At 37.7% G+C, this 18,521-nt stretch overlaps 1 protein-coding gene and 1 long non-coding RNA gene across 3 annotated transcripts in view; one reads left to right on the top strand and one right to left on the bottom strand.

Annotated features, from left to right (window-relative positions):
* The window catches only part of LOC308549970, a 42,712-nt gene extending 32,584 nt beyond the window's left edge, over positions 1–10,128 (bottom strand). The window contains exon 1 of the long non-coding RNA XR_013997823.1: positions 9,966–10,128. This is a non-coding gene — a long non-coding RNA (uncharacterized lncRNA). The remainder of the gene's footprint in view (positions 1–9,965) is intronic.
* Positions 10,127–18,521, top strand: part of RAB18 (RAB18, member RAS oncogene family) — a 37,953-nt gene continuing 29,558 nt past the window's right edge. Inside the window, exons 1-2 of one of the 2 annotated variants that reach the window (XM_081123194.1) lie at positions 10,127–10,399; positions 15,473–15,528. In XM_081123194.1, the coding sequence (XP_080979320.1) occupies positions 10,332–10,399; positions 15,473–15,528 (124 nt within the window). In that variant the 5' untranslated portion in view covers positions 10,127–10,331. The remainder of the gene's footprint in view (positions 10,400–15,472; positions 15,529–18,521) is intronic. The other variant, XM_081123195.1, reaches the window with a different exon arrangement.

Raw genomic sequence — 18,521 nt, 5'->3', positions numbered from 1 at the left:
TATTCTGTCTGAAGAGTTGCCTCCTTTCTTGTACTTGTCTAAAGTGTACCCTTCTTTCAAGTCCTACTTCTTTTGTGAAGCCATTTCTGGTAGTCCTAAACTTCAGGGACTAATTACTCTGGTCTGAATTTCTGGAGCACTTATTGTGTGAATTACCCATTTAGCACAAAAAGTACAACTTTGTCTTACCTGCACACAAATGCTCACTTCCTTTCTAGCAGTGCCTGGCAATGGTTGTACATTAAGAGTTATTGAGCCCTTCTGCCCCCCAATGCTCAATATAGAGATTCAGGAGACACCACAACCTATATAAACAACAAATAAATAAGCAGATTACTGTACCAAACTCCTGATATTGACTTTGGGTTTTTATATTAATATTTTTTGAGAACTATTCTAGGCTAGGCATTGTACTAGATGCTGGAAGCAGAACAATGAGCAGGACATGAATCAATTCTGCTTTAAAAAAAGCACACATTTGGGAGAGGAACAAACAATTAAACATACAATTATGATACTGTGGAGTACATAAATGACAGGACAATAAATGATAGGACACTACAGAACACACCAGAGGAACATATAATACTGACCTGGGAAATTGGGGTAGTTATCCCAGAGAAAGGGACCTAAAAGCTGGACCATGGAGGAGTCAAGATGGCAGTGGATTCAGTGGAAGCTACACTGACACTCTCCCAAGACCAAACTGGAATTATAACTGAACTATAGAAAAATCATCCTGAATAATCAATTGAAGACTAGCTGGAAAGAACCCTCATAACCAAGGATGCAAAGTGGAGACCGCATAGAGACTGGTAGAAAGTGTGGAGGCACAAGAGGGCTGGCTGGGCTCCCACAGGCAGCAGCTGAAGGCCCAGAGGGATATCTTAGCTGTGGGGGGTTCCCACTGAGAACTCTGGGGTCTAAACCTCAAGCTGGGCTCCCCAACCAAGAGCACCAGAACTGAGAAAGGTGCCCACATAACATCTGGCTGTGAAAAGCAGCAGGGTTTTTGTCTGCCAGGAAAAGAGGGCTTGAAATGCAGACACCCTTTAAAAGTGACAATGCACAAAATTTCATGTCCAGGCACTCACCTTGGGCTCTGGCAGAGGGAGGGCAGAGTGGACCGGAGCTGTGTGAGGAGAATCTAGGGATACTGGCTCTGCGGATAGAGCTCAGAGGGCAGCCATCTGGATTCCTATGCTGAGTCATTCCCCCATACTGCAGAGGACATATTTCTCAGGCAGACATTTACCATCCAGGCAACTTTTGTCTGGGGGTGGGAGCAATTGCCCCACCCATTGGAAAATCTCTTGCTCCACCCTGTGGAGTTTACCCTTTGCTGTGGTCCACAGCCCAAGGCTTATTAAGAGACTCAGAATAACAATCAGCCTACAGGCAAAGGCAAATAAATCACTGGGTGCTTTGCCTGATCTGCTTCTGGACTGGGAGCTTGAAAAAGTTGACTTTGGTGTGCATCTTGGTCCTTTTTAAGTGCACCCAGCTGCAGCAGAGGGAGCCACAAACTGTGGATCAATGATAGCTTCAACAGGGTAATCAAGGCCAGTCACAAACAGTATCTGACATTGGCCTGCACCAGAGATCCTCCAAAAAAAGTGGGAGTCTTAGCAGATCTACCTAATATATAGAAACAAATCCAAATAGGCAGCCAAAATGGGGAGACAAAAATCAAGAAACAAAAACGAGACCCAAAGGCCTAAACAAAATGGAGATAAACAATCTATCAAATACAGAGTTCAGAATACTGATTGTAAGGATGCTCAACAGCATGAGAGAAGAAACGGAAATGTGAAGGAAATTAAGAATGACATAGCAGAAATAAAGAATACATTGGAAGGAATAAACAGCAGATTAGTGGAAACTAAGGATTGGATGAGTGAATTAGAAGACAGGGTAGAAAAAAATCACTCAATCAGAGATTCAAAACGAAAAACAATTAAAAAACAAGAGGACAGTTTAAGGGAGCTGTGGGACAACACGAAACATGAACATAATAATATTCGATTCACAGCAGTACCAGAAGGGGAAGAGAGTGACCAAGGGATAGAGAACCTGTTCAAAGAAATAATGGCATAAAAATTCCCTAATCTGGTGAAGAAAAAAGTCACACAAGTTCAAGAAACACAGAGAATCCCAGGCAAGAAAAATGCAAAGAGGCCCATGACCAGACACATCATAATTAAAATTCCAAAAATTCAAGACAAAGAGAGAATCTTAAAGGCAGCAAGAGAAAAGCAAGCTGCTGCCTACAAAGGAGCTTCCATAAACCCATCAAGCTGATTTCTCATCAGAAACTCTACACACCAGAAGGGAATGGCATAAAGTATTCAAGGTAATGAAAAGCAAGGATCTGAAACCAAGACTACTCTATCCAGCAAGGCTATCATTCAAAATAGATGGCGGAATAAAGAGCTTTCCAGACGAAAAAGGCTAAAGGAGTTTATCACCAGCAAAGAAGCATTGCAAAAAAATGCTAAAGGTACTGCTGTAATAAGAAGTGGAAATATAGAGAGAAAGAAACATAGGCATAAAGAATTAAAATGGCAATAAATAAGTACCTATCAATAATAACTTTAAATGTAAATGGATTAAATGTTCAAACACCAGACAGAGGGTAGCTGAATAGATAAGAAAACATGACATATATATGCTGTATACAAGACACCCACCTCAGAACAAAAGATTCACACAGGATGATAGTGAAAGGCTGGAAAAAATTTTCTACTAGAATAGAAACAAACAAAAAAAAGCTGGGGTTGCAATACTCGTATCTGACAAAACAAACTTCAAACTGAAGGCCATAGCAAGAGACAATAAAGGTCACTACATAATACTAAAGGGATTGATCCAACAAGAAGATATAACCCTGGTAAACATATATGCACTCAATATAAGAGCACCTAAATATATAAAAAAAAACCTTCTGGAGGACCTTAAGGGAGAGATGGACAACAACACAGTCATAGTAGGCAACTTTAATACCCCACTGACTTCTCTGGATAGAACTTCCAGAAAAAAAATCAACAAGGAAAAAATGACCATAAATTACCCTAAATCAGATGGATTTAATTGACATTTAAAGAATATTTCATCCCAAAGCTGCAGAATATACGTTATTTTCAAGTGCACATGGGACATTCTCAAAGATAGACAACATGTTAGGACACAAAGCAAGTCTCTACAAGTTCAAGAAGACTGAAATCATATCAAGCACCTTCTTGAACCACAGTGGCATGAAATTAAAATTCAGCAACAGTAAAAACACTCAAAAACATTCAAACACATGGAGGCTAAGTAACATGTTATTAAACAATGAATGGGTTACCAATGAGATCAAGGAGGGGGATAAAAAATTTCCTGGAAACAAATGAAAATGAACACACAACATACCCAAATCTATGGGACAGAGCAAAAGCAGTCCTGAGAGGGAAATTCATAGCAATACAGGCTCAAAAAATAAGAAAAAATTAATAAACCATCTAACCCTAGAACTTAAAGACTTAGAAGGTAACAACAAGAAAAGCCCAGCGTAAGTAAAAGAAAGGCAATAATAAAGATCAGAGTGGAAATAAATGACATAGAGAGAAAACAACAACATACAATACAAAAGATCAATGAAACCAAGAGCTGATTCTTTGAAAAGATAAACAAGATGGATGAACCTTTAGCCAGGTGCATCAAGGAACAAAAAGAGATGACCCAAATAAATAAAATCAGAAAGGAAAGAGGTGATGTAACAACTGACACCACAGAAAAACAAAGGATTATAAGAAAATACTATGAACAACTATATGCCAACAAGCTGGACAATGTGGATGAAATGGACAAATTCTTAGAAAAATACAGCCTTCCAAAGTTGAGTCAGGAAGAATCAGAGAACCTGTGTGGGCCAATAACTGCTGATGAAACTGAAGCAGTATTAGAAAACACAGTCAGCAAACAAAACCCCTTGTCCAAACGGCTTCACAGGGGAGTGTTACTTAGCATTCAAAGAACTAATATGTATCCTCCTCAAACTATTCCAAAAAATATAAGAAGAAGGAACACTTCCAAGCTCTTTTTATCAGACGAGCATTATCCTAATTCCAAAACTAGATAAAGACACTACAAAAAAAGAGAATTACAGGCCAATATCCCTGATGAACATAGATGCTAAAATCCTCAACAAAATATTAGCAAATAGGATCAACAATATATTAAAAGGATCATACATCATGACCAAGTGCGATTTATTCCAGAGTGCAAGGCTGGTACAATATTTTCAGATCAATAAATGTGATACATCACATAAACAAACTGAAAGACAAAAATCACATGATCATATCAATAGATAAAGAGAAAGCATTTGAAAAAATCCAATACCCATTTTTTATAAAAACTCTCAGCAAAGCTGGAATAGAAGGATCATATCTCAATATAATATAGGCCATATATGGCACACCTACAGGCAACATCATACTCAGTCGGCAAAAACTAAAAGCATTTCCCCAAAGAACAGGAACAAGACAGGGATGTCTGCTTTCACCACTCTTATTCAACAGAGTATTGGAAGTCCTAGCCACAGTGATCAGACAAGAAGAAAACATAAACAGCATCCAAAGTGGAAAGTAGGAAGTAAAACTGTCATTATTTGCAGATGACATGACATTGTACATAAAGACTCCACCAAATCCTAAAGACTCCACCAAAAAACTACAAGATTTAATAAATGAATTTGGCAAGGTAGCAGAATACAAAATTAACACCCAGAAATCAATGGCATTTTTATACACCAATAATGAACTCTCAGAAAGAAAAACTAAAAAACAATCCTATTTACCATTGCAACAAAAAATTAAGATACTTGGGAATAAACTTAACTAAGGAGGTAAAAGACCTGTACTAGGAAAACAAGAGGACACTGCAAAAAGAGATAGAGGGAGATATAAACAAGGGGAAGAATATGCCATGTTCATGGATTGGAAGAATTAGCATCATTAAAAGGTCCGTACTACCCAAAGCAACCTATAGATTCAATGCAATCCGTATTAAAATAACAACAGCATATTTCACAGATCTAGAACAAATACTCCAAAAATTTATATGGAACCAAAAAAGACCTTGAATAGCACAACAATCTTGAAAAAGAACAACGTTTGAGGAGTCACAATACCAGATAATCTAGTTATATTATAAAGTCACTGTAATCAAAAGAGCCTGGTACTTGCTCGGCCAGCATGGCTCAGCTGTTGAGGATATACCTATGATCCAGGAGATTCTGGTTTTATTCCTGGTCAGGGCACATACTGGGGTTTCGGGCTTGATCCCCAGCAGGGGGCATGCAGGAGGCAGCTTATCTTTCTCATCATTGATGTTTTTATCCCTATCTCTTCCTCTCTCTTTGAAATCAATAAAAATATATTTTAAAACAACAACAGCGTAGTACTGGCACAAGAACAGGCATATAGATCAATGAACAGAACAGACAACCCAGAAATCGACTCAAGTCATTATGCTCATTTAATATTTGACAAAGGAGGCAAGAGCATACAATGGAGTAAAGACAGCTTCTTCAATAAATGGTGTTGGGAAAATTGGACAGGTACATGCAAAAAATGAAACTAGACCACCAACTTACACTATACACAAAAATAAATTTGCTTGGCTGGTGTGTCTCAGCAGCTGAGCATCGATCTATGATCTAGGAGATCAAGGTTCAGTTCCCAGTCAGGGCACATGCTTGGGTTCCAGATTCGATCCCCAGCAGGGGGTGTGCAGGAGGTAGCCGATCAATGACTCATCATTGATGTTTCTATCTCTCTTTCTCCCTCTCCCTTCCTCTCTCTGAACTCAATAGAGACATATCAAAAAAATTAAAGAATATACTCAAAATGGATAAAAAATTTAAATGTAAGTCCTGAAACCATAAAAATCCTAGAAGAAAACCTAGGCACCAAAATCTCACACATCTCTCATAGCAGTATATTTGCTGATACATCTCCTTGGGCAAAAGAAACAAAGGAGAAAACAAACTAATGGGACTACATCAAAATTACAAGCTTCAGCACAGCAAAAGAAACCGTCAACAACACAAAAGGAGTCCACTTATGGGAGAACATATTTGCCAATGATACATCTGATAAGGGGCTAATATCCAAAATATATAAGGAACTCATACAACTTAACAAAAGGAAGGCAAACAATTCCATTAAAAAATAGGCAAAGGACCTAAATAGACATACAGATGACCAAGAGACATATGAAAATGCTCAAAGTCACTAATCATCAGAGAGATGCAAATTAAAATAACAATCAGATATCACCTCACACAGGTCAGAATGGCTGCCATCAACAAATCAACAAATGACAAGTGCCGGCAAGGATGCGGAGAAAAGGGAACCCTAGTACACTGCTGGTGGGAAGGCAGACTGGTGCAGCCACTATGGAAGACAGTATGGAGTGCCCTCAAGAAATTAAATATGGAACTGCCATTTTCCCAGTGATCCCACTTCTAGGAATCCCACTACTAAGAAAACCCAAACACCAATCACAAAGAACTTATGCACCCCTATGTTCATAGCTGAGCAACTTACAATAGCTAAGATCTGGAAACAGCCCTAGAGCCTATCAGTAGATGAGTGGATAAAAAAACAGTGGTACTTTTACACCTTGGAATACTATGCAGCTGTAAAAAAGAAGGATCTCTTGTCCTTTGGGACAGCATGGATGGGCCTGGTGTGTACTATGCTAAACAAAATAAGCCAGTCAGGGAAAGAGAAGTATCACATGATCTCCCTCATATGTTGAATATAATGAACAAAATAAACTGATGAACAAGAGAGATCCAGAGACATAGAAGCATTGTACAGACTGAGGGATCTCAGAGGGAAGGCAGGGGTGGGGGAGTGAGTGAGGAGAGATTAATCAAAGAACTTATATGCACTTATGCATAACCCAGGGACACAGACAGTAGTGTGGAGAAAGCCTGGGTGGGGGGCAGATGAGGGGTTGAGGGGATTGATGGGGGAAAACGGGACATCTGTAATACTTTCAATGATAAAGATTATTTTAAAAGTAAATTAAAAAAAAAAAAAAGCTGGGCCATGGAAGATGAGTAGGAGTTGCCCAAGCAAAAGCGTGTGCGTTTGCACATGGATGGGGGAGGATGGAGTAAAGAAGAGTGCTTCAGGCAGTGGGACAGCACATTCAAGGTCCTGGAGACAAGTAAAGCATGGTTCATTTAGAAGATAAAAGGAATTTAATTTGGCCAGAAGACAGAGTGCAAGGCTAGGGATATCAAGAGGTGAGGTTAGAGGGATAATCATGGTTTAATGATAAAATAAAGACTAGTAAGGGCAATGAGCAGCATATCAAAGGGGGGATGACTCAACCAGGTTTGCGTCTTAAGAAACCATTTTGGCTGCAGACTGCTCTGAAGGGAGAGAAAAAATGGACGCAAGAAGGCCAGCTGGGCAGCTGATACAATAGGTAATCCTACTATAAAAAGATGATGATGACCTGACCATAGCAGTGGTGGTAGAGATGGAAAAAAGGGGGTACATTTCAGGGATGCTTAAGGAGTAGAACTGTGAGGACTCAATGTTTGGGTGTGAGAATGAGGGAGAGGAAGTTACATGGGTGTTAGTCATTCCTTAACAAGGAAGGCGGGGGAAAAAACCCGAGTATAGAGGGGAAATTCAGGGTCAGTCATGTTTCACTTGGCATTCTCCACCTAGGCATACCCATGTGGAGATGTTTGGAAGCTGTGTATGTTGGCCTGAAAGCTCAGGAGAGAAATCTCCACCAGAAATGTAACTTTGGGACTCCTCAAATTATGTGGGATGAGGAAATCACATAAGTCCAAAAAGACAACATGTGTGCAGAGTAAGAAAATAGAACCAAACTAAAACCAAAGAACAAAATGTTTACAAGATGAGCAAGAAGGCCCTGGCCTGGTGGCTTAACCGGTTGAAGCGTCATCCTGAACATCAAAAAGGTGTGGGTTCGATTCTCGGGCAGGGCATATACCGAGGTTGAGGGTTCAATCCCTGGTCGGGGCTCTTATGAGAGGCAACCAATGGATGTTCCTCTCTCACCTCTCTCTCTCCCCCCTTTCCCTCTCTCTAAAAATCAATAAAAAAAACCCCAAATCCTTGGGTGTGGATTAAAAACAACAACAACAAAAAGATGAGCAAGAGGATCTCACAAAAAACTGAGAAGTGGCCAAGAAGTAGGAGAAAAACCTATGAGAATACAGTGTTGCCAAAGTAGGTCCATCACATTCCGTGCAGCATCAATAAATCCAGGCCTGGTTTTTAAATTTTTAGTTTTAACTTTTTAATCTTGTTGTGAATAGTACCATACAATAGTTCTCAAACTTTCTGGTATTATTATTGTATACTCTTATAAATTATTGAGGACTTTAAAGAGCTGATTATGTGGCTATACTATTAATATTTATTCAGAAATTAAAACTAAGAAAAATTTTAATATATGTATTAATCTATTTTAAAAATAAACCTATTATTAGTTGATTTATGTGTTTATGAAAATAATTATTTTAAAACAAAATAATTTGTGAGAAGAGTGGTATTATTTTACATTTTTGCAAATCTCTTTAATAGCCAGCTTAACAGAAAATAGCTGAATTCTCATATCTGGTTCTGCCTTCAATCTGTTTTGCTGTCATGATTTGTGAAAAATTCCACTGTAACATCAGAGAACAAGAGTGAAAAAAGTAAATAACACCTTGAATAATTATGAAAATAGTTTGATCATGGGGGTCTCCTGAAACGGAGCTCTAGGGACCTAGGGACTACACTTTTAGAATTACTGCCCTAGAGTGGAAGAGCATAACAATACCACAAACCTCACAAATAGCTCCTGATGTTATAGCCTGGATAGACTTGACTGAGTTTTCAAGAACTATTTTATGAGACGTTGAGGTTGTCTGTTTTACATCATCTTAAAAGTTAGGAATGGACTCTAGAACATTTGTTCACTGAATTCCTTCGACAAATTTATTCAGCACATATTATATGCCAGGAACTACTCTAGACACAGAGGCTAAAACAAACCAAACAGACAAAAATCTTTGCTTTCATGAAGCTTTCCTTCTTTTGGGGGAAGATAAAACAATGAATAAATAAAGTAGTAAACTATCTAATATATCAGAGGATGGTAAGTGCTATGCAGAAAAATAATGCATAGGGGATTTGTAAATTTCAGTAGTGTGGGCAGGGAAGTCCTCCTTGAGAAGACAACCTTTGAGCAAAGACCTGAAGGAGGTGAAGGAGCCTTCCGGACTTCTGGTGAAAGAGCTCCTCCAGGCATTTAAAAATTAATTCCTTAATTTACCCTGATCTTTATTAATATGTATTCTTTAATCAAATATCTATTGTATTTGGCAGTAGCTGCCGGTATAAGAAGATAAAACCCAAGAACTAATTTTTATTTAGTGTCTGTCATGTTACCAGACATTTTGCTAGGTATTATGTATGAAGTTTGGTACCTTTACTAAGATTTACAACTTAGTGGAGGAGACAAAGCATTCAAGAGACATACAATTCCTGCAGTTATGGTGTAGCAGTTCTTACGGAGAGTAACAGCTGCTTTGAAGTGTAACCACCTGAAGTTTTAGGCACCTGATGTACCTGGAATACACATCTCCCTTTCAAGGTGAACTGAGGCAGAAAGGGTACTCTTCAATCTAATGTTGGATATGCCACGAAGTGAATAATACCCATTCACACCTATTAAAGAGCACGAGAGTTTACAAAGTGCTTTCACAAATTAATTTACTTAATCTTCATAACGATTCTAACAAGCCGGTATTATTCTAAGAAATATTATTGCGTTGACTGTGAGACAGGAAACAGGCTCAGAAGGCTAGGTAATATAAAGCGGTTACACGGTGGAATTGGGCCCTAAATTTAAAATAATCTGCCTTCAACTACAAAGCTTACCGCAATGCAACCGTTAAGAGCAGCTGCTGAACTTTTACACAGCGCGTTGCACTCCCCCAGCTCAGCGCCGTCTCCGGTGCGCGGGGAAGCCGTTAGGTTATGGTTGGGCAGGAGGAAGAGCCTGCGCAGTAGGTGAAACCGTGCGCGGCTCCCCCTCATCTGCGCTTGCGCGAGAGTCGCCTGGGCTTTTAGGTTTGCGCAGACGCAGAACTACCTGAAGGAGGAAATAGTGCTTGGGTAATCTAATTACCCGCTGTGAAAAGAAGGTGGCAGCCGCGGAGCAGTGCGGGTGTACCGGGAGGTCTCCCTGGTGAAGGGTTGAGAGCCACACAGGGGCGGCGGGGCTCGGAGCCGACGAGCGTCAGGATGGACGAGGACGTGCTGACCACCCTGAAGATCCTCATCATCGGCGAGAGTGGCGTGGGCAAGTCTAGGTAAGGCGGCCCTGCGGGCCGTGGCTCGGGCGGCGGGGCCCTTTCTCTCTCGGTGGCCGCGACGGGACCGGTAACCAGCGGCGGCCGGGCGCGGGCCGGGCTGGCGCCGGCTCCGCTCGCGCCCTGCCGGGCCTCTCGGACGCTCACGGTCCTGCGCCCCCTGCGCCCCGCGCTAGCCTGGTTCAGGGCCTCTGCCAGGCCCGAGTTCTCTGGCTCGCTTTCCCTCCTGTCCTACCAAGAAAAAAACAATCCCGAAGGCCTCCAGCCGGCCGCCGGTTAGCTGCCACGGAGCACAGGGCGTGGCGGGCGGGTTTAGGCCCAAGTCCGGCCGAGTTTAGGCCCGAGCCCGGCCGAGCGCAACGCCCTGTCTAGGCCCCTCGAGTTCAGGCTGCCTGTCACCCCTCGAGTTAAGCATTGTAACTCGACTCTTTTGGGAGTTCTGTTGGGCTTTGTCGAAATACGTATTGTTCTTCGCAGGAAGTTTCGTGACACCTTAGGTCACATTTGTGGCCTATTTTGGGAACACCCCGTTGCCGCCTCTTTTATGTTTTTTTTTTTTTTTTTTTTTTAATGAGCCAGCTGTGAAAGAGCTCATTGGTCTTTTGACTACTTGAATAAATCCCTTTGGTGTAAGATGATAGAGCTTAAGCGGTGGGCCACCTTTGAAAATAAAGGGTAATTGTTACTTCTCATTCTGCCACATCATAGAGGTAGACGAACAATTTAGTGTTGTGCATTTTCTTTCTTGACACTTTCTTGAGGGAAATAACATTGACAGTTGTTAGAGTTGAGTATAAGACGTGGAGCTGGGTGGGTGTTACAAGAAGATAGTGATTTCAGTCAGGTCTTAGAACAAAGTTCTGTGGGTGAAGTTATCCTTGCCATCTGATTATGAGTGGGTTATACTCTAGGGTGCCTAGATCTTTAAACAATAGTCACCAGAAGCTGTAAGCAATTTCACATGTTAGCTATATCTCCTGATAAACTTATCTTTCAAGTTACTTCATAAAGTCTTTTTTAAATACCTAAGTTTGACCTCTTATTCTGTAGTACATTCTGAAATTTTATATATTTTTAAAATATGAAAAAACATTTTCATAGTTTTCCTTATTTAATGTACTCTGTGTATATTGGAATAAGGGATTTGTACATAAGAAGGAATAAATTAGTGAAGCACTATGGGCTAACCAAATAGTGCGGTGTGTGTGCTTGTGTGTGTTACTTAGATGGCTGAAAATAATAATTTTTATGCTTACCATCGATTATGTTTGAGGGTTAAAAAGTTAGTTAATATATTGAACATTGTCTTAATAGGAATTCCATAGCCTTGTGGCCTTTCTCTTTTTTTCTTGAGATATGACTCTTATTTAAGTTAAGACCTCTGAAATTGCTGATTTTGAAGTCAGTAATGGAAGAATGTCATTTCATGTGGTTCATTCCAATACATGGTTGGTTGGCTCTTCTAAATGTGTTGGATGGATGACTAGTTAAGCTATGTTAAAATTTTCTGGAAGGTTAACTGGGGGTACAGTGTTTACATAATTGTTATACTTCCTCTAGAGTAAAATCTGTTAAATGTAATTATTGGCTTCCTTAGTTCCCATCTCTCATACAAACTTACTAGGATCTAATCCGCTCCAAAATATTTCTCAGTGCTTTGTGGTGAGTTTTCAACTGCTCCCTGCAAAATTTGAACACTTTTAACTATCTCTTTCAAGGAAGGATTGCATTTAGGGAGAAAGCTTGCTTATTTTTCTAGCTAGATATACATTATTGTATATGTAATGTAATATGGAAAACAACACTTACCTTTTTTGGATAAGAATAAATTACTGTACTAAAATAGGAGCCTATGTTTTTTAAGGTGAGTTAGTACAATCTTAAAGGCTTGTTCTAACCTATAGTACATTTCTGTTTCTTTAGAGATGGTGGAAGTAAGATATCATTTGTGTTGTTGAGAAATCATTGCACAACAAAGGATATATTTTTTGGGGGGGAGTGGGAACAAGGTATTGTGATTTTTCTAAACAGAAACTGGTCCTGCTAAAACAACAGTGGGCGTGGTATGGTGTGGTGTGGTGTGATATGTGTGTGTGTGTATTTTGTTTTGTTTTGTTTTGTCTATGTATTAATATCTTGACTTTACTTTTCAGATCTTTTCCACTCAGTTCAATAACTATAGCAAGATAGTAGTGTTATTTGTATAAGAATTTTCTTTTATTATTAGAACTTTGAAAAGATATGAAATAATTTTTTAAAGAATGCTTGACTTTAAACCATGCAAAGGGAACTATGTGTAATTTGTTTTTCACGCCACAGTACTGAACTGTATTATGATTTTCCTTGCCAACCTAGGTTGGAGATTACATTTTTGAAAAATGCTATGATTAGCAAAACTTTTTTTGCTATGATCAAGCACTTATATACAGTAAGGTATGGGATAAGTAATTAAAATGTACAGAGAAATTTATATAATAGTATATAAATTTAATAAACATTAATAAAAGTTCTGGAAATAAAATGTAAAAACCTGACTCCAACAGATGACATATCTCTTATATCACTTTTTTCAGTTGCTCAGGATTTATTACTCTGGCATCATGATGTTTTTAGGTTTTCCACAAGTCTTGTGTTCTTCAGGTTTATCAACAAAAATATCTTAGCTAATTCAAATTAGTGGGTTATTTTTCTAGTTTATTTCAGACTCTTGGAGTGTAATGAACATGTATGTTAGCAGCCAGATCAGGATTATTAAACTAGAGCTGCCACTTGTTGTAACCTTGTGTATGATACTTGAATACTCTAGGCTTTCATTTCTTCACTTGAAAAATGAGGTTGGAATAGAAATCTCCCAAACCGTATTTAATGTTAAATGTATAAGATTCTTTGATTCTGTAGCTAGCTAGGGTGAAATAAAGAAGTTGCAAAGTATTTCAGAAACTAGAAGATATTTTCCCTAAAATTATCTAAATTATCTCTTGTATTATCTAAGTTGTTGTCCCTCTTATGACCCTTGTATCCCCATTCTTTTTTGGCTAATTTCACTTGTAAGTTAAGAAATGCAGGTTAGTTACAGTCACACTGTTTATTATAAATTTGATCTCCTCTTAGTGGAATGGTGGTAGTTACTCTTTCCATCTTTAGCTCCGCGTGGAGAGTATTTTGCTCCTTTGTCTTTGAAAATATGAAAGCTTAAACATACATCCCTTAGAGCATTGGTTCTTAATCATTTTCAGGTTGTAGATTCCTTTAAAAACCTAATAGAGAGATGGACTCTCTGCCTAGAAGAATGCACGCATATAATTTTGGATGCATTTTGAGCTACCAGTATATCCCTGGCTAAGATCTGCTGATTTATATGAAGAGCCTGTATTAAAATTTGATGCTTTACACCATACTGATTCCCTGCCTTTTCTGATAAAGTATCATTGACGACAAGGGTTATTGTAAGGATTAGCAATTATGTAAGAAAAACCCCTGGCTCAGTGTCTGGCACATTGTCTGTGATCACTAAATAATAGCCAATACCATTGTTATTATTTTATTATTATTTAGTTATTATTACTTCTACTGCTGCTCTATGAGGTTATGTTAACCTTTGTTTTTGTAATGATATTTTCTGTGGTGACCAGGTATAGATGCATATCTTTTCAATCTTAAATTATGGATGACTGAAAATTTTAGTGACATTTTCACTTTTATTAAAGTAAAATGTTGCAGAGAGAAGAAAATTTTTGTAAGTATTTTAAGATTCTTAATTAATGCTTTCACCTAACTCATGTTGAAAGTAAGTAAAAATAGTTATAGTCAAGTGGTATTTCAGTGTTAACTAGAAAAATCTACAATTTGACTCTAATGTTTTACTTTGCTTTTGTGGTACTGTTTTTTTTGGTAAACACAAGAATGCAAAATCAAAAAGGGACAGTTAATCCTTCAAATACAATCAGTGATACTGGTTTGGAAATTCTCAGGAGGCCACTGTGTTTTGCATTATACTCTGTGGACAAAAAAAAAAAATCTTTAACATCAGTAATTGCAGGCTATAGAAATATTTTTGTACAACTCAGACATCTGATATCTATTGCCTTGACTTTATTAATGCAAGCAGGTCAATAGAACAGTCTTGTCTTAAGGAGGTAACATGAGGGAAGATTGATTAATTGTATTAATCTAGGGCTCTAACAAAAGCTTAGGTTTTATTTTTGAAGAGCTTCTAATGACTGACCTTTTGGCCTCATATTAAATAAAATAATCCTAGGAGATGTAAAATCTTAAAATATTCTTCAACTCTGGTATGTTTTGCTTTCATTTCACCCCTTCCGTTTTAGTTTCTTTACCATTTCCTTGGTTTAATCCTTTGTTAATCTCTTACCATAACCATTGCAGTTGTCTCCTGTTGATTTTTCTACATTTTTTTTGCTGGCATAACTTTTCAAAATGTAAAGCAGTTCTTGCCATTCCTCTCTTTAGCTCCCTATTGCCTACTTGATTTCACACACCCTGCACTGTATACATACATACTCTAGACATTATGTGACCTGTCTGCCCTCACTTTTTAGTAGTATATCCTTTTATCCCACTTAGGTAGTAGTCAAGTATGTGTTATAAAATGCTAGACATTCACACCTTTTTGTTTTTACTTAAGTTCAGAGTGGATGACACATCAGATTTAAAAAAAAAATTAATTTGTTATATTCTGAGAGACTTATTTTTCTCCCTTTTGTCCATGTCAGTTAAAGCATGACATGTTGCTATATCATTTTCTCAGAAGGACATACCACAAGGCTAAAATAAACAAACAAACCTTTTCACACTTAGGGAATTGTGTAGGGAAGCATGGGGAGTATGTTTTCAAGTACGAACTACTTTGTTCTTGGGATTCTTTAATTGCCTTTCCCATAATTTAATTTATCTGTTTATACCTGCAATGAGGCAATATTTTGGGAGCAGATCTACATCAGCTATTCTTATGTGCATCTATTCGTGACAAAATATAAGAACCATGAACACACTTATCAGATGATTAGGAAGAAAAGTCAAAATTTTAATCTGTTTTTTTAACATCTCTTTTAGCCTGCTCTTGAGGTTCACAGATGATACTTTTGATCCAGAACTTGCAGCAACAATCGGTAAGCCTATGTTTAAAAATTCAATAGAAATGCCAAATATTTTCTTGCCTTCAGGCTGTTTTATTTAATGCCCCTTACCCACTCCAGTGCTTCTATGTCTTTTGAAATCTTATTTGTCTTTCAAAGCTTAACTTGATGTCATTAAATTTCTGAAGCCTTTGTAAATCTCACCAAGCAAAAATAACTTCCTAGTCTGTTGTCTCATAGCACTTTGTTAACACTGTGGATATTATGGTTATCTGCAAACACAGTTTCTTTCCTCTACTGTGCCTTGTCTTTTATTCAGCAGCAGCCATTTATCTGAATATTATTGTATGCTAGGCATTATCCTAAGAGGTGGGGTTATAATGATGAATAATACAAACTTGGTCTCTATCATCGTGGACCTAACCGTGCCACCTTACAGTAGAATGTGTTAATTTTGTATTTTTAGCATATGCTAACAGTATCTGGCATAAATTCTGAACTCAACATACTTATCAGTATTAGTTATTAAAGATTGTTAGGAACATTGATACCTGAACGCCTTTTTAAAATGAAATTTAGATTGCCTGAGAGTGGTTTGTCACACGAGCTTTTTAGAATATATGAGAAGATAGAGTTAAATATTTTGGTATCATATGTTTAGGGAGTAGACAACAGTATAAAGATAGCAAGAGATAGCTTGTCTTAGTTGAAAGAGCTGAGTCAGAGCAAGATAGTAGTCTGGGCTCTGCCTTGAACTAGCTGTGATCTTGAACAAGGCATTTAACTTCATTGCCTTCATCTGTAAATTGAGAAGTTTTGGTGAGAGAGAATACATTTTTCTTCCAGTTCTAAAATTTCATGATCTAATGAGTAGAATGTAGTATAAAGATGACTCTAGCATTGTTAGGGAAAATAGTTTCTCTTAACTGACTTCATTTGTTTTCACTTATTGTGGGTCTGTTTATATTTATTTTTAAATAATTTCATATATAGAGAAAAGTTATAAAAATAGTACAAAGAATTCCTGTATATCTTACTCAAATTTCCCAAATGTTAATATTTATTACATTTGCTTTATCATTCCCTCTCTGCATACAAATAGTATTCTTGTCTTTTCCCAAATTGTTTGAGAGTAAATTGCAGATCTGATGCTTTTAACTTTTAAATACTTTATCATGTATTTCCTATATGAAGATAGATACAATTCAGTATACACACTCATTTCATCAATTATCCCATTAATGTTTTATATAGTAAAAGAAAAGAATTGTTTCTGGTCCAGGATCACACATTGAATTTAGTTGTCATTTCTCTTTAATCTCTTTTAACCCAAATAGTTCTTCAATCTTTATCTTTCATGGCTTTGACATTTTTTTAAAATAATTTTTTATTTTTCAATTGCAGTTGACATACGATATTATTAGTTTCAGGTATACAACCCAGTGATTAGACATCTATATAACTTATAAAGTGATCACCCCACTAGATCTAGTACCCATCTGACATCATAAATAGTTACTATAATATTATTGACTGTATTCCCTATACTGTACTTTACATCCTAGTGACTATTCTGTAACTTCCAATTTGTGCTTCTTAATCCCTTCACCTTTTCCACCTATGCCCTCTGTACCCCTCCCTTCTAGCAACCTTCTAAATGTTCTCTGTATCTATGAGCCTGTTTCTGTTCTGCTTGCTCATTTATTATTATTTTTTTTAGGTTCCACATATAAGTGAAATCATATGACATTTGTCTTTCTCTGTCTGACTTATTTTGCTCAGCACAATAGCCTCTAGGTCCATCTGAGTTGTTGCAGATGGCAAAATTTTATTATTTTTTTATAGCTGAGTTATATTTCATTGTATATATGCACCACTTTGTCTTTATCCATTCATCTATTGATGGATACTTAGGTTGCTTCCTTATCTTGGTTATTGTAAATAATGCTGCAGTGAACATGTGGATGCATCTATCTTTTTGAATTAGTGTTTTGGGTTTCTTTGGATAGATATCCAGGAGTGGAATTGATGGGTTCTTCCTTGTCTCTTGTTATATAGCCTTTTTTTTAAAGTCTGTTTTGTCTGTAATAAGTATTGCTACCCAAGTGTTTTGTTTCCATTTTCATGAAATACCTACCTGTTCCTATCCCTTTACTTTCAGAGTGTCTTTCAATCTGAAGTGAGTCTCTGGTAGACAGTATATGTTTGGGTCTTGTTTTGTTATCCCTTCAGCCACCATATGACTTTTGATTGAAGCATTTAAATCATTTGCATTTGAAGTAATCATTGATAGATATGTATTTATTGCCATTTTATTATTCATATTTTAATCTTTTTTCTCTTTAAAGAAGACCCTTTAACACAGTACTGGTTTGGTGGTGACAAACTCCTTTAGCTTTTTCTTGTCTAGGAAGCTCTTTGTCTTTCTATTCTAAATGATAGCCTTGCTTGGGTAATCTTGGTTGTAGGTCCTTGCATTTTATCACTTTGAATATTTTGTGCCTGTCCCTTCTGGCCTGCACAATTTCTGCTGAGAAATAGCTGACAGTCTTATGGGAACTCCCTTGTAGGTAATTAACTGCCTTTCTCTTGCTACTTTTAAGATCCTCTCTTTGTCTTTAACCTTTGGCATTTTAATGATGATGTTTCTTGGTGTCGGCCTCTTTGTGTTCATCTTGTTTGGGACTCTGCGCTGCCTGTACTTGTGTGTCTATTTCCTTCTCCAGGTTAGAGGAGTTTTCCATCATTATTTTTTCGCATAGGTTTTCAATTCCTTGCTCTTTCTCTTCTTTTTCTGGTACCCCATACGAATGTTGGTATGTTTGAAGCTGTCCTAGGGGCTCCATACACATCCTCATTTTTTTAAATTCTTTTTTCTTTTGGAGTTCTGATTGGGTGTTTTCTGTTTTTTTATCTTCCAAATCTCTAATTTGATCCTTTGCTTCCTCTACTCCACTGCTGATTTCCTGTAATGTAGTCTTCTTTTCAGTTATTGTGTTCTTCATTTCTGACTGGTTCTTTCTATG

This window comes from Miniopterus schreibersii (assembly GCF_964146895.1).
Source record: "Miniopterus schreibersii genome assembly, chromosome: 1".
Classification (NCBI taxonomy): domain Eukaryota; kingdom Metazoa; phylum Chordata; class Mammalia; order Chiroptera; family Miniopteridae; genus Miniopterus; species Miniopterus schreibersii.
The sequence above is the reverse complement of the archived record's forward strand: the minus strand, read 5'-3'. Positions and strand labels throughout refer to the sequence as shown.